General features: G+C 39.8%; 2 protein-coding genes across 4 annotated transcripts; both read right to left on the reverse strand.

Moving 5' to 3' along the window:
• Nucleotides 1–824: 824 nt before the first annotated feature.
• Nucleotides 825–10854, reverse strand: LOC113171630 (ETS-related transcription factor Elf-1-like). Of its 3 annotated transcripts, none has more exons than XM_026374119.2 (8): nucleotides 10627–10854; nucleotides 7309–7718; nucleotides 7029–7152; nucleotides 5135–5242; nucleotides 4797–4952; nucleotides 4630–4704; nucleotides 3842–4037; nucleotides 825–2897 (listed from the first exon to the last, which is right to left on the reverse strand). In XM_026374119.2, the coding sequence occupies exons 2-8, from the start codon at nucleotides 7366–7368 to the stop codon at nucleotides 2279–2281; spliced, it is 1338 nt and encodes a 445-aa protein (XP_026229904.1). In that variant the 5' UTR covers nucleotides 7369–7718; nucleotides 10627–10854; the 3' UTR covers nucleotides 825–2278. The 3 variants fall into 3 exon arrangements, with proteins under 3 accessions (XP_026229904.1, XP_026229905.1, XP_026229906.1); XM_026374120.2 differs by lacking the exon at nucleotides 10627–10854 and adding an exon at nucleotides 8456–10607; XM_026374121.2 differs by lacking the exons at nucleotides 7029–7152; nucleotides 7309–7718; nucleotides 10627–10854 and adding an exon at nucleotides 6616–6947.
• Nucleotides 10855–16109: 5255 nt separating this feature from the next.
• On the reverse strand, nucleotides 16110–22351 carry ednrba (endothelin receptor Ba). Its single transcript, XM_026374122.1, has 8 exons — nucleotides 22093–22351; nucleotides 21031–21508; nucleotides 19467–19579; nucleotides 18749–18953; nucleotides 18024–18173; nucleotides 17732–17865; nucleotides 17516–17624; nucleotides 16110–16990 (listed from the first exon to the last, which is right to left on the reverse strand). Exons 2-8 carry the CDS (start codon nucleotides 21442–21444, stop codon nucleotides 16856–16858), a joined length of 1260 nt encoding a protein of 419 aa, XP_026229907.1. The 5' UTR covers nucleotides 21445–21508; nucleotides 22093–22351; the 3' UTR covers nucleotides 16110–16855.
• Between the last annotated feature and the right edge of the window lie 4462 nt (nucleotides 22352–26813).

Raw genomic sequence — 26813 nt, forward strand, 5'->3', positions numbered from 1 at the left:
CCACCTACCGGCCTGGAGGAGTCAGTGAACGAGGGAGGGAGTCAAAGGTGGAAGAAAGGTTCAGCTGCTTTGATCCACCAGAAGAAAATCTTTCAATTAAACTTTAATTTAATTTATTTATTGTTTTACTATTACATATTACTAATTTAAGAACTTTCATAAAAATACAGGACCAACACAAGTGGGACTCGTCACCTATTTTCTGTCCTGAGTCATGTAAGAAGTGGATATTATTTCTGATCTGAATATATGTTTTGCAAGTAAAATCTTAATCTGTACAGAAAGTAGCAACTACAGCTGTCAAATAAGTATTGTGGAGTAAAAATTGACAGACAGTGTAGTGGAATTATCAAGTAGCATAAATAAATAATATTTGAATCCATAAATGTACTTTCAACTACCAGCTGCAATTGTTTTCATCAGGAATATTTTTCATCTTTAAAAGTTAGCAATTGACAGCACAAATGTGAAAGTTTACAATAAGTGATCTCTTCTGTTAAAGTTTGGTTTCACTGGTGTTTCCTTCTTTTTTTATTGCTACCAAGCGTACTTTTGTGAAAAGGAGAAATTAAATGTTTAATGATTTTGCAAATGAAATTCTCAGAATTAAGGCCTTCTGCAGAAACCTTATACATGAAGCAGATGTAAACAACCTCAAGTTTCAGGTTTGAATATACATTTTATTACTACTACCTTGCAGTTTTCTTCTTGATATACATTTTTATATGGTCCTTGGAATTCCACATTGTGTACTTCTGTCGCCTCTGCATCACTGATGTTTGTAAATTCAATGCAGGAGAATAAATGAGTATGGATAAAGTTAATACAGACGATAGCAAAATTAAGTTTATTCCGCATCAGAGACCATTATCTTTTCAAAACCTCTGGGTTGCATGAAAGCATACACACACATACAAAGAAAATAGCAAGAGAAACCCCACCTCTCTCTCTGCAACAACCTTATTAATCCATATCACTAAAATTTACAGTATCAAGAGACTTCCAGATAAAGCAAAGCAAGGGGATTTCAAAATAAAAGTGAAAACCATTTTGCATAAGGGTTCCCTGGGGGCAAAGGCACGGTTCTAAACATCTAACCATGTTTAGCCTCGCTAAAGCAATCATACAATTTTCATTTGGAGTGTGGTGAACTTTGGAGGCAGGTTTTGCAAGGCTAAACTAATATCAACTGAAGACACAACACTGAACTTAGCAATATGCAATTACAAAGGGCCAGCAGTTTTACTCCTTGCATAGAGTATATAGTCTGTGCAGCAAAAATGTTCATGAACCTGAGGGAGAAAATGGCAACAATGCACAAAGTCAAGCATGTTCACAGACGTACAGTATATAACACACAATACACAAACATATCAGCCTTAGAAGACCATATATGAATTAATATAAGTGTAATAACTAAACAAAATGTGTGCATAGCAGTAAGGCTACTCTACAGGAGGCACTGTAGCAAAATAAAAGAATACAAGACCATTTAATTGGTGATTGTCAACAAAAGGAAGGTCCACTGTATAGATACATCAACTATAAACAGCAGCAGTGCTAAAGTCTGTTCTAGAAATAACAGTGATCCCTTGTTTTAACATTTCACAATACAAACATAATTCAGTAATCTTAAAAAAAATTGGAATGTTTTCCCTCAATAACCTCATGATTACCAGGAACAGAGGAAGCAGGGACAGAGTGGTCGGAGATCTTCAGGCACTTAAGAGAAGAGGCATACAGCAGGGGTTAAACAGTAGTGCAAAGTCACTTTAAAGGCAGAGGAATGTTTCAGCATGTAATAGAAACAAAACAAAACAACAACAAAAAAAGAAAAAAACATGAGAAAGAGCACGCAATAGTTAAGGCAGAGAAAGAGAGCACAGTGTGCTGATCAGATAATTAACTCCATTACACTGGAGCTGAAGTGCAAGCAGAAGGTGCAGAGAGGCTGTAGATTCCAGTGCATGTCTGTCTTTGGTGTCTTGTACAGCTGATGGATACAAAGAGAGACCGAAGGCTGAGATAAAGGAGCTTTTATAGCCTATCTCTACTGAGAAGGTAAGATGACTACCAACTCAGATGCCACTGAGGATGTACTGATGTAGGATTATTTTTTCACCATTTATAATATAATCTAAAATACACAAATAATCCTAGATCAATAATCCCACTTATGGACATATATGCCCAAATGTGTAGCTCTGTAACTCTGTAACTGGTCCTGAGTCAGTGGAGTGAAGATACGTGTTTGTGTTTTAGGGTGGATTGGTGTGTTTTATTGGTCGGAGCTAGTTAGCGACACCAGCCGTGGAGCGGCTACTTGGGAAGTTTTCTGCCCTCTGTGGGACTTTTTGTCGAGTGTCTCCTGTGTACCTTTACTGTCTACAGCCACCTCAGCAGCAGCCTGTCGTTCACACAGGCTGCCAAGCAGCTGAGCCGTTTTAAAAACAGAGGCATGTCCCGTGGGCTGCAGGGACTGGATCTTCTGCAGGTTCTGCAGAGTCCGCAGCATCTCAGCAGACACAATAGGCAAGTGCTGCTCCTGGATCAGGCTGGAGCTGGCAGGCCGCAGCACTGTTTCACGCTGGCCTGAGGGCCTCTGAGCTGGCCTGGCTCGATGGGCAGCCGAGGTTCGGACAGAGCTTGATGACAACTTCTTCTGGGGTGGGTGTAAATCTTCGTCCTCTGCCGAATGGTCACTAGAAGCTATTGTGCTGTCAGACTCCTCACTCATATCTTCATCATTGCCACTATTCTCATCGTGATCATCATCTTCTTCCTCTTTGGACCCGTCTCCATCTGTGATATAAATCATATCTTTGGGTAGAGAGGTGAACTGGTAGACCAGACGCTGGCCTTCGACCTTATTCAGAATGCCTCTCTGGTAGTAGTACCTGCATGAAAACAGATCCAGCTGAGAAAAATAACAAACCAAGAGACTATATTTCATCAGAATTTAATCAGAGCACTCTTTTCATTAATCTATAATAATTTTATACAAACAATCGTAGATTAGATTGTAGATTACGTTAAGAAACAGCAGGACCCATTTTCTAGTATTTTTGTTTTTGTCTTTTGGAAGGTCTATATTATACGTATCATGATCCCTGAGTGAAGGATAGAATTTAAATTATTAAACAAAAAATAAGTTATTATTTTTAATTATTAATTGCGTCATTTATTTTGTATTCACCGACTAATTTTCATCTGCCAACGTAATATTAATGAAAACGGTGTTGACTACTAGTTTGTTTTTAGTAGTTAAAGCCATTATCCTTTTCCGTAGTGGGTTTTTTGTTTCCTCTTTGTGGTTTGCATATTTTTTAATATATAGCAGCGTCTTGCATGCAATTAAACGTACCATGTTCATTAGGCATTTAGTATTATAGCCAGCAACGAAAACAAAAAATTAAGATCAACATGCTCATGCAAAGACTCATTTACTGAATATTTATTTTACTATATACACGCTCTAAGTCTGACAACGGTGCAGAGATATTCACTTATGAATGGTTTTGAGCTAGGTTTGCCCTAACAATCAATGTGGGAGTTGCAATTACTTCTGCTTGATTGGTTAGTTTTGGAGCAATTCTGGTTTATTGTAATTTTATAGCAATGATAGAGCAGAGAGAGGGAGTGCTGGGACTACCAAAGCAGATTGATTTCTAGTCTCATGCTACAGTTAGTTTAAGTTATACAGTTTATTGTAGCTCAATGTGCTCATAGAAACGCTGATTTCTAAGATGGATTGCATCTGTGAAACACAGCTAATCCGATGTCTTAAGAGATGAATATTCAATATGTGAGCATGTTATGTTGTAATTTGAGTGTTGTGTACCTGAGTGCTCTGCCCATTGTTTCATAATTCATATCTGGTTTGTTCTTGTGTTTGCCCCATAGTCTGGCCACTGCTTTTGAGTTGACCAACTTGAAGATCCCTTCATGGGGATTAGTCCATTTGATGTACCGAGGGCAGACCTGTCGATCCTGCAGCAACTCCATTAAGAACTGCCACAGATACAGTGTGTTTCCTCCTGAAGGACAAACACAGCAAAATTACTTTTGTAAAAGCAATGTCATTAAAAAGACATATCCCATTTAATTATTTAAAGGCCCTTTTATACATTGAATATGTATCATTTCTGATTTAATTTACCTACTAAAGTGATGGCTTTTGGTCTGTTGGATACAGTAGCTAGTTACTGTATGTTTCATTCACATAACAGGACAATTACAAAACTGTTTTTGCTGAACAATAATTCATTGTCAATCGATCATTATTGTAATCGACCTCCTTTCTCAAAAGCATTTAAGAAATATCTGACAAAAAAATATCCAAAAGTTAGAGTTTATGAATTCTGTTTTTTAACTGTCCATCTGATTCAGTTTGAGATCTATTACTGCTGCTCTTCCAGAGACAAACTGGATTGCACTTTTTTTTTAACTCTGTATAGTCTACTGCTTTAGCCTTCATATTCATGTTTAAATTATTTTCTTCTGTACTGAAAGTAATTATGAAATGTTTCTATATTTTGCAAGTGAGTGAGACTTATTGTGACATGAGAAGTGTGAGGGTGTGATACTGGTCGACAGCAGATTAACTAATTTAGTTATGTGTAACAATACCTTTGTTGTATTTGTCCTTTTTCACTATAATGTCTGGTGTAGGAGACTCTGCCCTCCGATGTCGAGATTTTCTACCTGTGTAGACGAAGAATAAAAACACCAGATATTTAATATAATCACACAATCCATAATTTAGTTTCACATAAGCTGATAAATAAGTGACAGACCTCTCTTTCTGGACTGCAGCTGTGCTGCAGGCTTCTTTGTGTGCAACAACTGCCACTGTGACTGGTCAACAGCTCCCACAATCCCCTCTGCTGACACAGTCACCTGGGTAACAGGACTTGTGATGACATCACCCAGTGATGCTAAATAGGTCTGGGCTGCAGGGGGGCATAAACAGATTTAATAAAAGAGAACAGCACTGTGACCACCATGTCTAAAAATAACTTATTGTGGTCAAACATATCCTACATCAAAAAACAGAGGGAGTAAGGTTTTACTAGGGCATCTTCACTCTGTTAGTGTGCATGTCAGTAGTGTTAACGCAGGTGTGTGTGCTTACAGTAGTGTTGTTCAAGGGAGAGTGCGTCAGGGCAGTCCATGTTGAGAAGTGAGTCAGCAGCAACAAGTGTCTCCATGGTCTCTTCCTCTCCGCTTTCACATGGCTCCACTACAGATGACAGAGTAACATACAAAGATACTTTTGAGCAGGTAGAACCAAGCCACCACAGTTATCAGGATGAAAAAGGCACCATTATAACAAAGACATTTAAGCCACAGATATCTCAGACATACTATCTACATGGCCAGACACCACTGAAGCAGTGGTTTACAGGTTTCTATATCTGCTATTAGCCCCACAGCCCTATCAGATGGGCTCAGATGCCCCTTCAGTGTACACTGATAGGACAGGTTTTCCTGGAACTTTTCAATAACACTTGACCACAAAAACAAGAATGGGCCGTCTTTGTCTACGAACACAAAGAAGAATCATTTCTATATGCTGATGGACAACAGATGAAAATGAGCAAACTCTGGCACAACTTAGCACTCACTTAGATGTTTCAGCTTACAGGCCAAGTGGGTTCGATAAAGTTTGCATTGCAGTTGCGAGTACGTGATTTCATCTATCACACTCTTAATCCACACATTTGGTGTTACGGTGCAGCAACAGAAAAACTATACTGTGTGGCATGCAACAGTCCTATAGCAGCTAGAAGGTTACAGAAACCCATCAGAAGCACATCAACTTGATATCATGTTTGTGCATTGATTCTCTCATCAATTTATGGATATTATTAATTTATGTTAGCAAACCATAATTTCTCTTACGCAACTTCTCATGTGAGAACCATTTCCTTGGAGGTAGGCAATAAAGTAGCTTTATTATTATGTGGGTGAAATGACATTTTATTAATTTAATTAATTTATAGATTAGTAACAATTAAACTAAATATTGTATTCAGGGAATCATTTACTAACAATTGTATTATTTGCATTTGGTGCCAAAAGTGCTATTGTTTGCCTCACTTTATCCACTTGACCCACAAAAAACCAGCACACATATAATATTAAATTATGAATGAAACTTTAGGGAGGTCACAACGCTGTTACTTCCACACAACGTGGACAGCTATGGACTTTTATAATTTATCACATCTTGCCACACATACGTACTCGAGGCAAATACTATTAAAGAGGTGTAGCTTTGTAATGCAGCAACTAAAGTGAAAAGGCTGTGAAGCTAGAAACCATCTGCTAGCTAAAAGCTGTTTGTCGTGAGCTCGAACGCTTCACGCCGCCGACAAAACCACCCGCCGACCTACGAGCACAAACTGCAAACTGTCTAAAGAAACACGGCAGGTAGGCTGCTGTCCCAAAACTGCTGTAACAATGAAGTAAATGGTCCATATGTGACTGTAAGTGCTGCTTTGCTGCTGTTAGCCGAGTTAACTGAGCCACGCCATGCCATCCTCAACTTTAACTGCTTCCTCGGGCTAGTATAACGTCGGAAAAACACGCCGTTACAGCGATGTAACTTACTTTTAATCCCCAGCACTGGTCAGAAACAAGCTATAGCATACGTGCTGCAGCCAGGACCGACCACGTCTACATCCTAATTTGAGTCATTAGGGGTCTTTCCCCGACACAAACCAGGAATGTTTTGTTTAACTTCCTGAATTTTTGCGGAGGGTGGTCCATGTTCGAGGGAGGCGAGTGCGCATGCGCGACCTCAGGCGCTCTTAAAAAGCCGGGATGCGTTTGAATTTGATAAAAACCGAACAAACAGAACGAGTCCGGCGCCGTTTCTTCATCATTAGTGTGATCCGGCGCCGTTTCTTCATCATTAGTGTGATCCGGCGCCGTTTCTTCATCATTAGTGTGATCCGGCTGATTGCAGGTGAGCTCCAGTCGTGACAGTGGCAGGTGCCTGCGCGTGTGTTGCATTCACTGACCTTTGAGCAGCTGCTGGTGATCCTCCTCTGTTTGTAAGTGTGACACCAGACCTGAATATGAGAGCAGGTGCGAGTGGGGGACCTGCTCCACGATCACCGCAGGGTAATCAGAGTGACCCCCCAGCTGCAGCAGAGGCAAAGAAAAGGAGATTAGATTACATCAGTTTTGCCGCCTCAACTGGGTTTCAACATTATCAGATGAGATTCCTCTTTATTGTCACATTAAAAATTAGTCTTGCAGCATTAGGCCAACATCCACAAAGATACAGCTTGTACTCACCTGTGACATATTAACATGGTCACTGGCAAAGTCGAAGATAAGCTCTGACTGCTGTAGCATGGCTGAATATCGCTATCACACAAAACCTTAACTGTGTGAAAACTGCATCACAGCATTTCTCTGAAGACTGTTAATAACTGAATAATAATTTATTTTTTTGTCCAGACAGGTACTGTTTTTGAGGCAAATCTTCCGATGACGGTCAGCGTAGATCTACCAGAGAGCTTCTCCGTGGATATGAAGAATGTTGATGCCTCTCCATGCAGGGTAACTCAACAGTGAAAGAGTGATGTGAGTAAACTAATTGACCAGAGACACAGAGGCGTCACAGGAAACTCATGTGTGCTCGCTCGGCTGCAGCTCTCGATGAGGAAGTGGGGCTGCTAAACTGTCCTGTGGTCTGACTGAACCTGCCAGAGAAGAGAAATGAGGGCACGTGTGTGTGAGGGGATGAGAGCCGTTAGAGACAAAAACACACAGAGAGAGAACACCACACCTGGGTTGAAAGACGGGTGTCGAGCAGTTGGTAGACTTTTTAGTAAAATGTCCAAATAAAGAAAAGTGGTCATTGTGACACAACCATAGGTGCAGAGATAACAGTGAGTCACTTCTCTTTTTCACAGATAAACATATTTTTTGCGCTTATCTTGCTTCTAAAAGAGGCTAAACCATCAACAGGAAGGAAGCGCTTGCAATGCGCACACAGTGTGTGTGTTTAGTATGAGTGGGGGGAGGCTGCTGGTGTAGAACTTTAACATCATGTCTTTGCACAATGTTTAAGGTTTCAGGACATTCCTTACAGCGTGACTCTGAAAGGGACATTCAGAACAAAACCAGAAAACCAGTTCCTCTCCTCGACTCCCCCTCAGTCTCTCCTCTTCATTTGTTTTTCTGTGCCTCCTCTTCTGTCCTCAGGCCATCAAGTTACTGTTAATTTCTCCTAATCGCTCAGTCTCCTGTCTCATATTTCCCTACTTTGGAGGAGTACCCAGACCATCCGCACGCCTCCGTCCCCCATGTTTAAGTTATTCTGAGGTCAAAGTAGAAATGTAGTAGGTTTATTCTCTCCTGGTGCTGCTGTACAGTAGCTTCCCCCTCACAAGTGTCACATTTAAGCTGTAAACACTGTTGGCATACCTGCACTTACCTTCAGCCCCACTCTGTCGAAGATCACGCCAGCATTTAGGTTTTGTGCACAATGGATCTCACACTGTGAACAAATCGCTCCCAAGGTATTAATTTTAATCACTGGGCTCCTACATTTTAATCCTATTAATCCTCAGTTTTGGTTGAACAAGCTTTTGTATAGTCTCTCGGTTGGTGAGTGTTTTATACAGTGGCTGCCAGCACAGGGGGGGGGAATGTGCGTGTTCTTCTTTGTCTTTACGTGTGTGAAAGAGGCAACATGTTTGGGTCAGTTATCACACAGGAAGCACAGCTATGTTAGGAGGCACCGCTTCCTGAGTTTCTGTGCCAAACCGCTGCCAACAGCTCTGGCAGCAATGGCCTTCTCATTTTCGACTTCCTCTGATGTTTTGCGGTCATTAAGCGCTTGATATTTCATGTAGGACATGAGCGGAACGGAGACTAGTATACTCTTCACAGCTGTCTAAGAAGAAGTTGTCACTTTTTTTATGCACTGCTTGATTGCAATAGAAATTAGCTAAAAACTTTTGGGAAATTTGAAATTTTCATGCAAAAAATGTCAGATGTTTACTGGTTTCAGCCTCATATATTTGAATATTTGCCGGTGTTCTTAGCTTTTAATGATTAACTAGCTATTAAGTATTCCTGGTTGTGGTTCTCTTTCTTTCTGTCTGTGTTGAGAACAACTGTAATAAAGCAAAACAATTTCCCTCTGGGATTAATAAAGTTTTTTTGAATCTTGAATAAATTAGTAAACTGAAATTAGACTTTTTTCATATTTGTATCACAAGTTTCTATAGTTTTTGTAGAAAATAATCAAAGCATTTTAGTTTTTACCTACTCTTACTTTACTTTCTCGAAAAGCTTGTTCATTGTAACACGTAATAACTTGCGCTGGTTGAAAAAGTACTTATTTCATGTACTTAAGCAAAAATAGTAATACCACATTGCAGAAACACTGGGGAGCTTGTGAATTTCACTCTGAGGTCAATAAAGTTTTATTTACTTATTATGCTGTATTCTGTATTATAAAACAAATTCTGAGAAGTTATCATTTTAACATAGTGGAATAAAATTACAATATTTGTCTATATAGTATAAATTAGGAGAAAATGGAAATACCCAAATACAGTAAAAATATTTCTAAATTGTGCTTAAGTACAACATTAAAGTAAATGCTACTACTGCTGGCTAAAAGCTACCTTTCACTAACCTGAAAATCAAGTTCTGGCAGTATAGTATGGCTAGCTGCCATGCTTCTTTTAGTAGTATTCAATGTAGTACACAGCTGCTTGCGGCATAAGGAATCCAGCTTACATTTTTTGCAGAAAAGAGAACTGACCTGATGTCATAGCCTAACAGACTGTATCTGTATTTTTGACACTTTCCTTCCTTCAACTAGCAGCTGCTGTTAAATTCTACATGTGCATATGTTCATTGTTGGCGTGCCCTGCAGCCCGCTGCTTCTATAGACTCTCTAACAACATAGAGGCTTTGTTCATCAGCTCTCTGGTCACATAGGTTTGTCTCTGTGGCCTTGGTACTGGGATCTGACTCTGTGAAGTGGCTGCCAGGCCCCTAAGGACACTGATAAGCCCCCATAACATTCATTCCCCAGTTTTCATGTGTGCGTGAGGGAGAGCGAGAGAGAGTCAGCAACCGAGATAGAAGAACGCAAGTGTGTTTGACAGAAAGGGGCACAGAGTGTGTATGTGTATGTGAACTAGGCCAGGCTGATAACAGAATGGCAAGTGAGGGAACGGCTGATAAGGCCGTCTTGTTGCTCAGGGTAACTGGGTCTTGTTAAAGGAACACAGTGAAAAATTGTGTGTAAAGAGAGGGAGGGAGTGGAGGAGGCGGTCACAACGTACCTCTGTTTTTATGACCTTCTCAATGTATACACATGTGTTTGGTTTTACTCTCATTTCAAGTAAATCATAAACTGGTATTTTTTAATAAACACTTTGTGGCAGGGTGTTTATACAGCACTAAACAGCTCTGGTCAGAAACTCACACATTGTCAGAAAAATACTTTCACTTTCTCTTCAGCACATGTAATGTAACATACAGTCACACAAAAATCCAACAGTCCTTCTTGTTGTTTTAGGTACAGTATTTCTCTTAGGTAGAGTAATAGGTGTGGTATATAGAATATAGAAGCTTGAGGCTTACCGTAGGTTTACAACTTGTGCCTGGTTGTGGCAGAGCAGCAGCTGTCTTGAGGATCCCAGAGACAAACGGAAATTGTACTTATCCCTTTTGGCAAACGCACAACATTCATCTGCTCACAGACCTGGGATCAGTTTCCTTTCGTGGGTTCCCATTCACCAGGGAAGGTGCCACACAGACGTAAGATCAGTGTAGATCGTCTTGTTTTTTTTCTAGTTCCCTTTAGTCCTTGTGAGTTCTCACTTCCTCTTTTTTTTTTTTTCAGAGACATGCTCCCCCCCACCCCATGGGATGTGATTGGTTACCTGTGTTGTGAGTCAAGGTAACCCATAGTGACCATTGTCAGTGTGGAGCAAATGTAAACACAGGCGTATTTGCAATGTAAAGCAGCAGCGAACCAAGCAACAGATCTGCTAACAGCCAAGTGGTTTATATGAGGGTAGATAGTCGGTGGAGGTGTGACATAAAAGTCGGATTAAATCATTAGGTCTACTTCAACTAACTAACCCGCTCTGTTTGAACTCTTGTACATTTAATGTTTATATATATGGCAAGTCTAGACATAGGCTGAGAAATAGAGAAAAGAAATATGGACAAAAAGTCCTGGAAAACTCGCAGACAGATGCATAGACTCATAAAGTGAAGCGCAGGTCTGTCCTTCATCCAGTCCCTAATGCTCCCTAGTGGCAACACTCTGCAACAACACAAAGTCTAAACCATCCTTCTCACCGACTTATTTTCTCTCTCTGTTTTTTAAAATAAACAACAAATGGAAGAGGATAAAAACTGAAATGTAAACTTCCCGGGGGTGTTACTCAGTCAGACTGAGGCAGTTGGTACGGGCTGTGTGATCGCTGTCACGACTGTTTCTAGGAAATCATCATGTCTCTCATGAGAACAGGGCCTTCTTCAGTCAGCTGTGCTGTCTCTGTATCCTGTCACTGCTGTAATGGTTGCATAACTACCCCTAATTTGAACTATATATATATATATATATATATATATATGTATGTATGTATGTATGTATGTATATGTATATGTATATGTATATATATATATATATATAGGTGTATATGTATATGTATATACTGTATGTATATATGTATATGTATGTTCTTTATCAGTGGGATGACTTTGGATTTATAAGGCAGAATAAATCGAGCATCCCCATCATTCCTTTCTCATATGTCTCACTTTAGCAACAGCAGTCAGCAAGAATTTGCGGGTTTGGCTCAAAACTAAGACTGACTCCCTCCCATGTCTTCTTTTTTTTTTTTTTTTTCAAAGAAGCAAATCACATCATCATGGGTAATCACACCCATGATTCAGGTATTTGTGTTTATTCAGTGTTTAAAACCAGGTATAGATACATTTAGTATACTGTCATTAGCTGAAATGGTTAGGCACAGTACACAAATTACTGGGACTTGGTTGTCTAACTATGTTACATAGTTAGATGTAGTTACTGTAGTAACTATTGTTAAGTTAAAAGTTACAATAAACATCTAAAGCAAATTTTACAAAAAAGCATGCCACAAAGTAGTAAATATAAGAATAAATCTGTCTGATTTAGCGTCACTTGTGTCATCATGAGATATTTTCAACCAGTCTGTCAGTGAGCTGTTGTGCACTGTACCTTGTTAGAGACATCTGTCTTTAAATGTGGTATTAAATCTAATCATTCTTTTTGTTAATTTGATTGTTAAACTATCTTCAAAACATATTCAACTAATCTTTAAACAAAGGCAACATATAAAACCATAGAAACAAGACTTTACGCACTGTATAATTCCACTGTTGCATGAGCTCCACAGTTGTTGGAGAGTTGGTTTTTGAGGCAACAAAAGCACATTTTCCTCTTAGTTTAGATAATCAAAACAGAACCATGTTCATCACAGACCTGATTTGACTTCTATATATGGACACTTTTGACACTGGTGCTTGAGGCATTTTGTGCATTGCTTTTAGATATATATTTTAATGGAATTATGCTCCAAAACATGTCTTGGAGAGCTGCTGTAGACTCTGGTAAGTTCAAACTCACAGCGCAGCTTAGTAAGTTTAGTCATTTTTGCTGCTATTCATCTTTTTGTAATTTGGAAAAGGTTAGGTCTGTGCTTAGCATAGTAGAGCGCAGCAGAGACGACCATACAGCAATGGAGCAGGAAGCAGTAGGGCTGGATTGATTTTGAGTATCATTCTAGCGCCAGCAGAAATGACATATTGTAGCTTTGACTGTCCCCGAATGTGGACATCACATGTTATTGCCATATACAAAGAATGACCGTTTGTATCTGGGTTGTATAAGCATGTACAGTGTATTGGAACATATTAGATATTAACAGTGCTCTGCCAACAGTTGATATGATATACAAATTTGTTGCAGCAGTTCTTAATTGCAAGTTAAACACTCCTTTAGAACATGATCAATTTTTATACACTCCCTTATTTTTCCCTCTTTTTTTGGCCGTTTTTTGTTAATCAGAATTCTCAGAATTTTTCAGAATTTTCTTATTGGTTCCATCTTATTACAAGTAAATATGTGGACGTTCTTGTCTATAATAGTGACCTAAATTATTGTTTATCTTGTGCACTGGCCCCATAGATGATTCATCACATTGACAGGCAAGCAATAAAGGGTGCGCTCAGAGTGCAGGACTGTCACACACAGTTTGAATGTCCCCTGATGCCCAAGGGAGAAACAGATGAAAGAAATGCTCCAGAGTCTATGGCATGTCAGTCTAATGAATTCCTTCTGCTGCTAACGTCTGCTCACCTTCTGCTGCAGCTACTGCTGCAGCTACTGCTGCATCTGTGTAAGTGAGTGATGAGCTGTGTTTTTGTCATTTAAAAACGGTATCAGTGGTATGTGACCAAAAACAGCACAGCAAAAAAAAAAAAAAAAGACAGAAAAACACCAGGTATTTCATACACGTGCACACTCACATGCACAGTCAGACATGAACTTACTACAGACACTCCCCCTCACATACTTTTTGTTTTGTGTTCTCATAGGCAGTGTAAGGGACTTAGTGTGGGTGAGTTTGAACTTTTCTACCTTGAATTATTTCCATGGCTGAACTAGACAAAGGCAACAGACATACACCCTTTCTCACTCCAAATGAAAGCATATTTTCTTTGTTCTTCTCAAACGTTAGCAGAAGATATGCCAGACTGAAAGCTCCCCTCTTTGTGCATCAATCCAAAATAAATATTCAAACATGAAGAAGGATGCCAACAAGTCTTTCACGTCAAGACATGTGCATATGCTTTTAAATTATTACAGTATCTGACAGACTGTGTATTCAGGTGAGATCAAAAGACGACGAGAGCCAAATAAAGTTGAGGAAGGCATGGGATGAGAGAAGCAGCTACACCTACAGTATATCAGCTTGAATGCTGAAAGCCCAGATGCCAAACATCAAAAGGTTGAGAAACGGAGCAAGCACAGCCTCTCAAATATTTGAGAGTAAAGTCAAACATCATGTTCATACAGTTAGTACTAATTGTTTTGTTGCAGTTTGCCGACACCATCCTGCTGGACGTTTTGGGTAAATATGAGAAAGGTAGGTAAGCGTGAAAGTATGCTTTAAAAAAAAAAGAAAAGAAAAAGACAGAGCAGTGTGGGGGCCAAACCAGCTCTATTCACACCCCGGCCCCTGAGACCCAGAAAGAAAACTATCAACTCTCCAGCTCAACCAGAGCTGTGGGGAAGCAAAAACCAAACTGTGTGAGTCTGTTTGTGTGTTTGCGGTGATCAAATGAGAGACGGTGTGTGTTCCATCCAGAGTTCAGTGGAGTTCGTGAAAGGAAAAAGTCCACAATAGTTAGTTGAGAGCAAAGAATCTCGCAGCCAAGCAAACATGGTGAGTCTATCAGATGTTTACAGTAGTTTCTATTGCTAAACAGGACACTTTCTCTCATTAACCTTTTGACATCCATCTGCTGCAGGTTTTCATTTCTTCTTTTCTGGCTCCCAGTAGCAGTAAAACTGATTACCTCTACAGCAGACTGCTGCAGCATGTGAGCAGTGGCAGAACTGTGAAGGCCTTTCTCTGGTTGTTCTCCATAATTGTGTTGATAGAAAGCACAGTACAGTATGTGCTGTAAAAGGAACAACTAAAGCTTCAACATAGAGTAGACTAGAAGCAGGGACAAATAGCACCACACTAATGAGGGCGACAGTAGTCGACCGTCACTTGGCTGTGGTGAAGCCATAGTTCTTGAGGCATGTTTAGGTGCATGCTGTGTTATGACTGGTTGTTTTTCCGACTTAGAGGTCATCACCATGTCATCAAATTTGTCAAGATGATCCTGATCGGCTCTCAACCAGCTGTTGTTGAACTACTTTTGCAGGCCCAGGGATTTTTCTCTTTGGATGTCCCGTCCTCGGGAGTCTGTACTCCAAGTTCATACTCCCTAGAATGAAAGTCAAGCTAACTTGCTGCTATGATCATATTTATGATTCAACCACAGATATGGTCTTGATCTGTTGTCAATCCAAAAAGTAAGCACATTGTTATTAAGTGTTAAACTATTATTTAATACAAACACAACACAGGGCTGATAGAAACTGTAGAGCTGCACAGCTACTCTTACTGCTGCAGCTCACCATAAATCACGGCTCCCTGAGTAAATAAACAATTTTAATTTAAAACACAAGTTTGTAGAGCAAAATATGAAATTCTAAATTGCCCCTCAGCTAATTACACTTTGATTTATAGACTGTTCAGTAAGTAGCTCACTGAAGAAAATTCATTTACTTAGCTTTTTGTGACTGTGAAGTACAATCTATCATATCAGTAGAGGGTAAATGCCATTATCCACATTCAGATACATCAGTTTAACCTTGTTAGGAGAAGATACAGAAATAATTTAAGGAGAAATGCAGTGGGTTTGATTTCTTTCAGCTTACAGTATATCACTAGCGGGGTTGATTTAATGTCAAACTGCAGTGAATTGTTGAAAATACAGAGTTAGAAGGGTTACAGGAGAGAGGAATGTAGAGAGACAAGCAAAGGGGAAACAAGGGTAGGAGACAGAGAAGTGCTAAAAAAAAAGACTAGAAAAAAAAACAGCAAAGAAAAGAGTGAAGGCGATAAGAGTGTGTGAAGAGATGAGTTGAGGAAGGGTGGTGAGAGATCACAAGACAGAGAGCTTCCATGACAGCTAATGTGACATGTGTGACACTGGTTTAGCCTGAAGGAACACATTCCCAGGTCAGAGCTGTGTGTGTGTGTGAGTGTGTGTGTGTGTGTGTGAGAGAGAGAGAGATAAAAAACTGGGGATGTAAAGAAAGATAAAGAATGGCCTGTTTTAACATTCACCATCACATGATGCCACTTGCTATCACACTTAAATCAAACGCACGTTGTAAACACCCATGCAGAACAACACGAACTCAGTCAGGACAAAATAACATAACAGGCATAATGATTATTAACATGTCTGATTAAGGAATGGCTATAAAATTTATTAAAGTTATTTTATTTATTGAAAAAAGAAAGTTTTTCTGACCTCTTGTCATACAAGCTGAGGTAACAAGTCAGTTAAAGAAACAGTATTGAACAATAGCTGAATGGTGACATAGCTAAAAACACACATCAGGAGTTCATTAACTAAAGAGGAATGACACAGAGGAAATACATATTAATGCATTAATGTGACAGTTTATACATGTCAACACACACGTACATGGTAAAGTAAATATGTATAAAAAACATAAACTATAGCATTAGATTAAAAGTTAATTAATTCCAAACTGATGCAGAATGTGAAAGCAACACGTAGTTAAGCCTATCGCTCTCAAAAAGAGTCCATTCAATGCAGGACTTAATACTTATTCATTGCATCAGAGTAACATTCATTATCCTGGCTGCGAGCCCAAGGAGCTCTCTTTGCTAATTGACCCCTGACCCTCAATTTTCCACTTGCTGTGAACCTCGCCCGCAGTCAGTTTGTGACACTTGGTGTTATTAACTCCAGTTTGCATGTTTCACACATTTCACACGTGTTATCAAGAATACAGCTTATTTAACTGCACTGATGTGTGCAGCGCTCTAGGTTAGTTTCAGTGATGGCTGATTTCCCAAGAAACATCTGTTAACAGTTGAAGGAGACTTCATTTGAAGTTTGAGATGAGTGGGCCTTTACCGACATTCAGTCATCCATGTTTCAATATTTAGTTTTTCTGTCATCAAATTTAGTCTTTTTTCACTCGTGGGCCCTCTCTTCAAGCTGTAGTAGATTTGTTTGTTATACGGGAGTTACTCTGGTCAGAAGCTCGCTCTGTGACTTTCAGTTTCATGCACGACTGCTTTTCATCCATCAGCATCTCCGCCGGTAGGCACCAGCAGCACAGGCAAGACTAGAGCAGGAAAAAAGTGGTGAGAGATTGCAAGGTGAAGGCTGGCGAGAAAAAGAAGAGTGTGTGTATATAGTAATCACAGCTTGATCAAAGAAAAAAGGGAAGTGATGCATTATTTTTGGCCTTAAGTCAATAGTTCGGAATAGTTCAAAATAAAAAAAAAATCCACTAATGCCCCATCGTGAGAGTTTGGATACGACTCTCGCACTCATTCAACACAGAGCTGGAGCCAGCATCTGATTAGCTTAGCTTAGCATGAGTCGTTGCTTCCCTTGGCCAAGAAGTAGTCAGATAACCTTTTGCTAAACAACTCATCTCATCTCATCTCACACATTTGTTACCGTAATGATTTCATTCAAGATAATGACATATTGATCTCCCAATTTAGTGGCGAAAGTAGGCACTTTTAGGTTAGCTTTGAAAGTTAGCCAGCATGAATGCTAACATAAGCTAACCCTCTGCTGACACTACTGTCAGCAGAGGGCAATAAAGTGAAGGAGACATTGTGTCAGACTTGCACCTTACCCTGAAACAATTCTTAAAGCGCTTGCTGACCATGTAGAGGGCGATGGGGTTGATGCAGGAGTTGACCGATGCCATGTTAATGCCAATGTAGTCCAACACCAAGAAGAAACTGGGACAGTGACAGAGGCACGTTAGTCTTCCACAGGTTCCCGTTCCACAGGCTATTTATTGTTGTGTAACAACTAAAGCACTGTGGGAAACGTATTTCCTCCCTACCTGAGCAGTTCACAGCGGTTTGGATCCCTCTCATCATAGATGGTGAGCTTCAGGATCCGGCTGAGGTGGAGTGGGAGCCAGCACAGAGCGAAGACCAGAACCAGGCAGAAGACTGTTTTTGCCACCTCCCTCCGCTGAACGCACACAAAAACACACACTGTATAGAAACGGACTGTACGGACAGGTTGACACTGTGATAACTGTGGCAACATGTTGTCACTAATTCTAAATCCAGAAGACAGTAAGAAAGAAATAACAACTAGGTTAAATGAAATAAATGGCATCACCGAACCTGTTTGAGGTGATCACTCAGAGCAATCTGGACTCCGTTCTTCTTTCTCAGCATCTCACAGGTCATCAGTGTGTAGAAAACAGCAGTGCAGGCTAATGGCAGGCAGAAATATGCACTGAACAGCCACCAGTCCTTTGCTGATTTATAAAACTGCAGAGGTCAAATACAGGAACAGCATTGGACTAAGTGCAAACATTTGTACGACAGGGTTAAACCAGAAAGTGAAACATATCAAAGTGAGTGAAGTTCAGATTTAATGACTACATTTCAAAATAAATTTATCAAAGTACCTCAGTGGAATTGAAATGGTCCCTTGATTTTATTTTAATCTTGATGGAAGACAGGTTAACACAGAATGCACAGATAGTACGCAAGCATGTACTGCAATATTATCAGCCAAGATAACTGCTGTGATACATATGTGCACACCAGGCTTTCCTACTTTACAGTGCTCCATTTAATGTAAACTCTTTCTAACCCTGATCTACAGTAAGTATTCACAGTATGACAGAGAGTGTATGCACTTTTATTTTAAGTATGGACATACACTCCTGTATAAATCAGTGGTGTGCCAACGTGCACACATGCATCTGTGTGTGATTGTACATGTCAGTTTGTATTCGATATAGATGTGCAGGTTTATAACATGCACAGCTGTGTCAACGTGTGATTTTCCTCAGCACTAAGTTAGAGGTATCTGGTGAAGGTCTGTTTTTTCAACTCACTCTCATTAAGTCAGTCTTCTGCATTGGGTGCAGCAAACAGATCCGCAAATGTTCTCCCTTGTAGTCCATTGTGATCATGTCGAAGGCTATTGCCTCTGGCACAGCCAGAATGACGGACAATATCCAGATGACTGCTATCTCGAGGGCCACCCACATTGGTACTCCAATCCCTTTGACTCGACTCCATGAGGCCACGGCACGATACCTGGAAGATCCAGTACATGTGCAATGAGTTCAAGAACTAATTTCACTTAAGGTGCTCATTGACTTTATGGCTAAGAAATTAGCCAAGAAGACTGACACTAATCTGATGTCTGTGGAAGAAATGCTGTATTGTATGTAGCTACAACCAGCAGACTGTATGCAAACCGGCGCCTCTAATGCTCCCTAAAACCAGCTGTTTACCCTTCCAGTTTTACGCTCATGTGAGTTTTAAAAGTGTTGGTATATATCATCAATTTTAATAAAAAATATAAAACATGAAATCACTGCTCACAATGTAGCTGCCGGTATATTCAGGTGAGGTTCACAAGTCAAATAGAATAATTGTCTTTATTTACATTACTGAAGTTAAAAGCAGCCAGTAGCACGGAGGTCAAAGGCCAGGTCAAAAGTCATTACCCTGACAGTGATTCTGTAATCCCTGATTGTTGTTAGGGCAAGAAAATAGTAGCTAATGTGAGAGTTTGAGTTGTCCATTGCTTGTGGCCGCGTTTACCTGTCAATACTCAAAGCACACAGACTTAGCACTGTTATCCCCACTGAGGCCTTCTGGACAAACGGCACCAGCTTGCAGAGAGTCACCCCAAACGGCCAGTCTTCTGCCAGGAGCTGGAGATAGAAGGAGACAGACAATTGATGAATGGGTTGAACCATGTTGGGGAGTTAAGTAAGTAGCAAATTATCTGGCTCCATATCAGTGTTGGAGAAAGATGGTGAACTTTTCACTTCACGTGGCATCATATTTCAGCTGGACCTAAACTCTACCCAAATGAAACAGAAAGAAATAGCGTTTTTAACCATTAATTAATGCTTTTACACTTTAGTTGAAAAAGACACATAACATTTTCTCCAGAGTGGAGCTGTAAACAAATGAAATAGAACAAGAGAAGAGTATAGAACAAGAACAAGGAAACCGGTGAATTTGATAATAATATTAGCAGAAACTGCTAAATATTGATAAAATAATGAAAAATAAGTGCAGATGAATAAAATTACCAAGTTAAGAAGGGCTTATTTTAGGCACTTTCTTTTTGACCAAACAGTAATTAAACCTTCTACTCAACCCTCTGTACATATTGTTTTTTTTTCCACCTTCAGATATCCAGTATTGATCAGGAACCTAAACTTATTGTTTTCTGTCTGGTTTTGTGTTTTGGTCTTCAGAGCACAGCAAGGCCTCTGTTTGACCCCCAAAGCACCATAACCCAGAGAAGTACTGTAGCTCCTGAGGAAACCACAAAACTCTGCTATACCTGTACAATATTAGACCAGTCATGCCTGTTTTGGATGGGTGATTGGACTATGTGTAATCATATTGCAATCATATGTGACCTTGTATTTCCCTACAGCAGCCTGTGTCTCCTGTCTCTGCTTTGGTATGCAACTGCAACCAGTTGTTTTAACATGCTTGCCCCCTTACCCAAATATACAGATGCTTTCGATTACTCTCTCTCTCTCTCCTGTTCTCTGTCTCTGTGTTTCCACACTCTCTTTCTCTCTCACACACACACACACACACACACACATTTATAATGGATTTCCTTTCCCTCTTAGCTAAGCTTAACTAACACAACTAAATTGCTAACTCCAAACCATTACCTACAGACCTATCTAAACATAATTCTAAAATGAAACTCAAACCAAGAGTCAGCCCTCAAACAGCCCTTTGAAGATGTGAGGAATAGCTGAGATGTCCTCATAATGATGGTATCCAGCTGAAATTTGTCCACACTAACATACAAAGACCTGTACACACACATCCACAAAATCAGCCCAAAAATAACATACCAGAGACACAGGGGGATCTAGAGGGGCTCAGAATCCAGGAAAGTAATAACATGTGATTACTACCTGGAAGCTCCCTTTTCTAGGGTGTGTTTGTGTGTGCTTGCATGTGCATGTATGTTGGGAAAGAGCGTGTAAATAATTTAATATCAGATAGTCAATATTTGCACAACCTCACAACCTCTCTAAAATCAACAGTGTATTATATACATCAAGAAATTGAGGCCTATATGTTAGCGACTTTGTGGTCAACCACATTCTGCACCATGACCCACCTTGTAAACGTTAATGGGAATGCCAATAATGATGTGAAGCAGGTCTCCCAGTGCGAGGCTGCCGATCAGGATGTTTGGCCCGTTACGCATGCACTTATTCTTATAGATGATCCTCAGAAGAGTGGAATTGCCAATAATGCCGACAACAAACACCAAGCAGGACACCACGGTGTTGATGTACTTGAAAGTATCTCGGATTTCTGTGGGTCCACTGCACATGGGAGGTAGCCGGCGGAGGGGCATGGTGTTGTTGGGCCTCACCTGACCCTGCACATTCCTCTCTATGAGCCCACGTCTCTGAGTAACAGTGAGGGGGTTCTGGGGCACTTGTTGTTTTGGCTCCAGCTGCCCACTGGCTATGATTATGTGACCCACCACTAGGAGTAGCTCAAAGCAGAGGAGATGAGTCTTCATCCTGGAGTTCGGTTATAAAGATCTCTTTTTTCACAGGATTACAATTGATCCTCTTTGAATACGCCTGAAAAGCAATTTGCAGGAAATTATTCTATGCACACCTGTTATGTAACAGTAATAATAATACACTAGATTATATCATTTAAACAACTTCACAGCCTGGATTTATTACTGTAACTCACGCAGATATCAGACTCACTTTCTTAGTTAATTCTTTTGTATGTAATAATTATAGTTGTTATTGGTATATAAACAACATTTATTTGTGTCTTATTCACATACATGCACCTTTTCAGTTTCTGTCTGAGTATCGGGGTTTATTCATGTTTACTCTGACGTTGCAGTAGAAGTTACATTAAGATATAAAGGTTTAAACAAGTTGTACTGGTTTTTAAGTAATACATGGTTTTGACATGTTGCAGTGAGGGTGTTGCAATTTTTGTTAGTCAAGAGGAGAGCAAATTATTATTGGCCCTTCGAGGGACTTGAATTTCTTTTTTTTCTTTTCTTTTTTTTTTTTTGGAAAGTAATGAAATAAAGTAAAACAAGGTTCACCTCCACTGAATAGCCACAATTATTAATTTGTATACAGTCCCTAACTCTGTTATTAAATGTTCTCCACTCACAGCTTTTTAAACATTTACTTACCTTACTCTTAACTGAGGTAAAAATCCTGCAATAATATTTTGCCTCTTAAGAGTCACTGGGAAGTTTGATTTAAGTTCTGAGGACAGAGAAATGTTCCCAAAGCAGAGGGACACTGTTCCTGCAGGGATCTTCAGTCATCTCCAGCAGCAGCTGTCCTCTCCGTTACTGGTGTCAAAGTGAAAAAGATCAAGATCTGTGATGCAAAAGGGTTCAGTCAGCTCCTTTGGTAGTTTATTCCTCTCCAGCACTGCCTGCTGAATCTCTGTGACCACAGCCTCAAGACTCTGCTGCTCCACCCCCTCCTCTTTTTATGTCGAAGGGTGGAGCAAGACAGTGGAAGATGGGCAAGGTATTATAAGTTATTCAGTGTAAAGTCATAAATCAGTTAATGTTAAAATGTTGCAGTTTTACCATACTAGGAGTCAAACAGAACTCTGTTACCAGTATTATAAATATGCATATACAAGATAAATATAAAGGTATTTGAATGGCAATTACGCGCATACACTGAAGACATTTGGGGTTAAGATTAAAATTTGATTATATTTTGGGAAATTATTCCCTTCAGTCTCCTCTTCGGCAGATGAAATGCATGTTCAGTTAGGTTAAGGTCAGATGATTGACTTGGCCGATCTAAAACCCTCCATTTTGTCCCTATAATGAAGTCTTGTGTTGATTGGGCAGTGTGTTTTGGATTCTAGCACGCTGGCAACTGCACGATACAGGTCATCCCGATTAGTTTTGACACTTGAAAATTTGCAGACAAAACATTTGAATTAATTCTCCTGCTACTGTCGTGAGTTATCAAAAGAAATTAGAGAGCTTGTTCCAGAAGCAGCCATGCAAGTTCAAGCCATGAAACTGCCTCCACTCTGCTTTACATATGAGTTTGCATGGTTTGGATCATGAGCAGATCCTGCCTTCCTCCACACTTTGGTCTTTCCATCACTTTGACAGATGTGAATCTTGGTCTCAGCCTTACACTCAACCTTTGTGGCTCATCTACGACCATTTCAGCCTGGTTTTTGCATCTTGTGGGTATGGCCTCTACATTTCTGTTTATCAGCTGCAGTTGTTTTTTCTTGATGGACCTGTTCTGTATGTTGTTTAGTACACCAGAGGTTTCTTTCTTTTTCAGGACGTTCCAAATTGTTGTTCAGAGATTTATCCTTTTTAACAACAAATGCAGTCTTCACTGGTAAAATCCAAGGCTAAAGCCAAAACTAGTGATTTAGAGCTATTAAGCCATTGTTTGAACAATGAGTGTCACACATCTACACACCTGGGTTACTAGAACCACCTGTCAGTCACATGTTCTAATACCTTAGTTATTTGACAGCTAGATAACACCAAACTCATAGTAAATGTTAAAGCAAAGTACCTAATGTCACATTTTTTAAGCATGAACTCATTCATAAATGTATTAGTCTACTAGTTTAGTTGAATTTCCAAAAAAACATCATAGTCAAGATTATATTATTCAGATCGGTTATATTTTTGACTTAGTAACAACTATTGCAGATTATTATTGTTTTACAGCATTTAAGCATGTTACCATTCAGCTAATCTATAGATGGTTCAGATAGGTTAGCAGGAGCTGACTGACTGACTTTTGATACTAGTACTTATCTAGTTCTGTTGTAAAATGTTGGAGTGACATACAGGTGCTTCTGGATGTCATATTCTGTTAATGTGACTGTACTGAACAGGCATGATTAATTCAATGCAATTAATCATTGATTTACAAAACAGGTCATTAAGTCATCAAGAGTAATTTTGCTGCTAAATCCTGCTTTCTGCTCAATACAAAAATCCCACTCCGTCACAACAATGTGGATCATGTGACCTGCTATCATTTATGACCCCTCCGTGTCACAACTCTTCTAACCCCATGGCTCTGCTCTATTAACCCTCTTCCCCCCTGTCACATCGGAGCTGTTTCTGCTCACTTCAATGTTACTGCACGTGCATTTGTTTCCTCTCTTTGCCTTTATTGACACGACTTTTCTGTGACCTTTTCACTTATTCCATACCCTGTAATAGAGTTTTCTGTGAAATACAGCATATGTAACTGCTCATTGTGTCTAGTTTGCTTTAAGATCTTTAGACTACTGTCATTAAATTAATGTAGTTTTGTTTTTTTTATTTAGTACATTAATGATCTCGGTTTTGTCTATTGTAGTGTCTAGACCTCTCTTTCCTGTGAGGTCCAGTATTTCTGTGAAGACTTACTCACAGGCCAGGCGACCATCAGCACCAGATGTGCCTCTCCGCGGATAGATACCATCTCAGTGGAGCCTTGAAAACTTATATTAGCAAGACTCTGTTTTTGTTTGCTTCATGTGCACAAGAGAGTTAAGGAGAAAGATGCTTATCGAAGAAACACTGCTTTACCACCAGAGGACAGGATTATGTGTGATAGTGAACACTCACTACTTTTGTATAGCAGCACATGATCCACAGAAGTGCGTCCAGTATATTTGTTTCCGGCTTTCACTGTTGTCTGTATTCTTACATTAATGTGACTAGGTGTAGTAATAAAATCAGCTTTCAGGTGTGTATTTTAAGTACTGTTACCTGGCTGCATATTATTTCCACTACGTGTATAAGAGAAAAAAATCATTGATGCCTTTTCCAGCAACATTATCTACATTGCAAGATGTGTGCTTTATTTTCCATTAGCTACTGCTTGCAGCTATTTGTGTTTGGAATACTCAACGTGCCATGTGATGGCAAAGTTACCACAATATCACGCCTTAGATGTGAGGAGCAGAAGGGCAGCCTTGTGAGTAGGGAAACGGTCCTTTGGCTTAGGTCCTAGCCCCCTTAGGCATCAAGCATCCAACACAGAAACCCTAGAAGACTCAGTAGCTATAACAAAAAGTGAAATGTTCCTATGTATGCTACATTAACATTAACACTGGTGTGTGACATGTTTTAAGCATCAAATTCTAGTTTGAGTGAGAGGGGTTTAAGAAAGTTTGTGCAAACTTTGTACAATGGGAAGATAAAATATTATGTTGATGGGCTTAATGGTGTCAACTTTTTATATATTTTATAGCCTCAGATTGTAAATACACAAAGACTGAACACCTGATCTTCACACCAGATAATTACTGCTAATCAACAGGAGGAGAACATCAGAGAGAGAATGAAAGAAAGAGAGAAGTTTTTGTGCAACAACTGGTTCAATAGTAGTCTGCTGCCTTTGTTCAGGGGCTGGAGGTGCTGCTGATGCCAGTGCATGCTTTCCACATCCATGAGCCCACATGAGTTGGTGAGGTCCATATTAACAGATGAAATAACCCACCTGTTGAGTAGTTAGTAAAGTAGTTACTTTGTATGTTAGTAATTTCGATATCTGTGTGATTTTTTTGAAGTAACTTTCATGATACTGCGAAAGTTGCAAAAGATTATTTAAGTGGCCCCGTTAGGTCATGGCCTTTTAAAGAATCCCTGACATCCGTGGGTAAAAAACGTAGCCGCTAGTCATGTTTTACCATCTCCCATTTTAGACTTTTACAGCTCTTGTCTGACAGTATAGATTTACAATTTACAATTTATGGCTAAGAAAGCTACATCCGCCCAGTATTGTCTGTTTTTTTTGTTTGTTTTTTGTGGGGGGGAAGCATTTAACCTGCGCTGGTGAATGTCCTGAGAGGCCTCTCCCCATCTCTGGCTTCTTCAAAAGCAGAAAATCATCTGCACATATACGGGAACTGACAAGGACAAAGCGCCAACTTGTTTAGAACAAGTGGGGATTCATTGCTTTGAGTGTCAATACGAGGGCACCTTACCTAACACACAACGCACACTCTGAGCCTGCTCCGTGAGAAGCAGGATATGCTGACTTTACCGCTGAATTATGTCCATCGGTGTGGTTTTATTGATGCGTGTGTGTCTGTGTGTCCATGTCCTCGGGGGGGTCAGGACAGGCTGACAGCCCTTCGCCCTGCAGCCTTGCACGACTTATGGGTTAATAGAGAGCAATCTCTCGTGTGAGTCTTCCCTCCATCAAGCACCTTTGTTCTTTAATTTCCTTCTTACCATTTGTATTTCATTGGTTAAAACATAAACCCATGAATTCCTCTGATCTGATTACAGCTTTTTGCTCTTGTTTGTTTTACTTTTTGTTTTTAATTTTCACGTTTCATCAGTCAGTGACTACATCTGTTCGAAACGCCGTTACTTCTGAGAAAGAAGAAAAAAGTTAATGAACAGGAATGTCCCCAGGGAATGGACATAATGTTATTATCAGGCTGTCCTCAAATAATAAAAGGAAAGATTTTGAAAGTACAGTAGATCTTGAAGCATGTTTCTCATCTGTGTGCCATGTGTGTCAAGGGAAGGATACATCTTCACAGACTGGGGTGTTGCCACAGGATATGTTTCGTTTACTTTCAATTTACCCTTTATTTTCTCCAATTAGTTTGCTTTATTTATCTGGCAAAACCACAAGGAGAAGATTTTCACTTAATTGTGTTTTATAAGACTAAAATATTCAAGTAATACTGTTCTGGATGATTTAAAAATTAGCAGGTTCATTCAAAATCCTCCAATGGGAAAGATCGATTGAGCCCCACCACTTTGCTCACATACTCTTTGAAGCCATTCTTTTCTTATGTAAGACAAGGCAGCACTGACGGCATGTGACACAAATATGACCACAAATCATCTCAACACAATACCGAGGAAAAGAAGTATTCTTTTTACTGTCCAAG

The sequence above is a fragment of the Anabas testudineus genome, chromosome 17 (assembly GCF_900324465.2).
Source record: "Anabas testudineus chromosome 17, fAnaTes1.2, whole genome shotgun sequence".
NCBI classification, from domain to species: domain Eukaryota; kingdom Metazoa; phylum Chordata; class Actinopteri; order Anabantiformes; family Anabantidae; genus Anabas; species Anabas testudineus.

Bases quoted from the DNA above. Each gene is read 5' to 3' on its own strand.
- ednrba (XM_026374122.1), bottom strand. From the start codon at position 21,444: ATGAAGACTCATCTCCTCTGCTTTGAGCTACTCCTAGTGGTGGGTCAC. The intron at 18,174-18,748 runs GTGAGTTGAAAA...TGACCTCTGCAG, and splicing joins AGAAGACTGACTTAATGAGA to TTTTATAAATCAGCAAAGGA. The intron at 16,991-17,515 runs GTAAGGTGCAAG...TTCCTGCTCTAG, and splicing joins GCTTTAAGAATTGTTTCAGG to TCTTGCCTGTGCTGCTGGTG.
- LOC113171630 (XM_026374119.2), bottom strand. From the start codon at position 7,368: ATGCTACAGCAGTCAGAGCTTATCTTCGACTTTGCCAGTGACCATGTT. The intron at 4,953-5,134 runs GTAAGCACACAC...GCCCCCCTGCAG, and splicing joins CTCCCTTGAACAACACTACT to CCCAGACCTATTTAGCATCA. The intron at 4,038-4,629 runs GTATTGTTACAC...TTTGTCCTTCAG, and splicing joins AAAGGACAAATACAACAAAG to GAGGAAACACACTGTATCTG.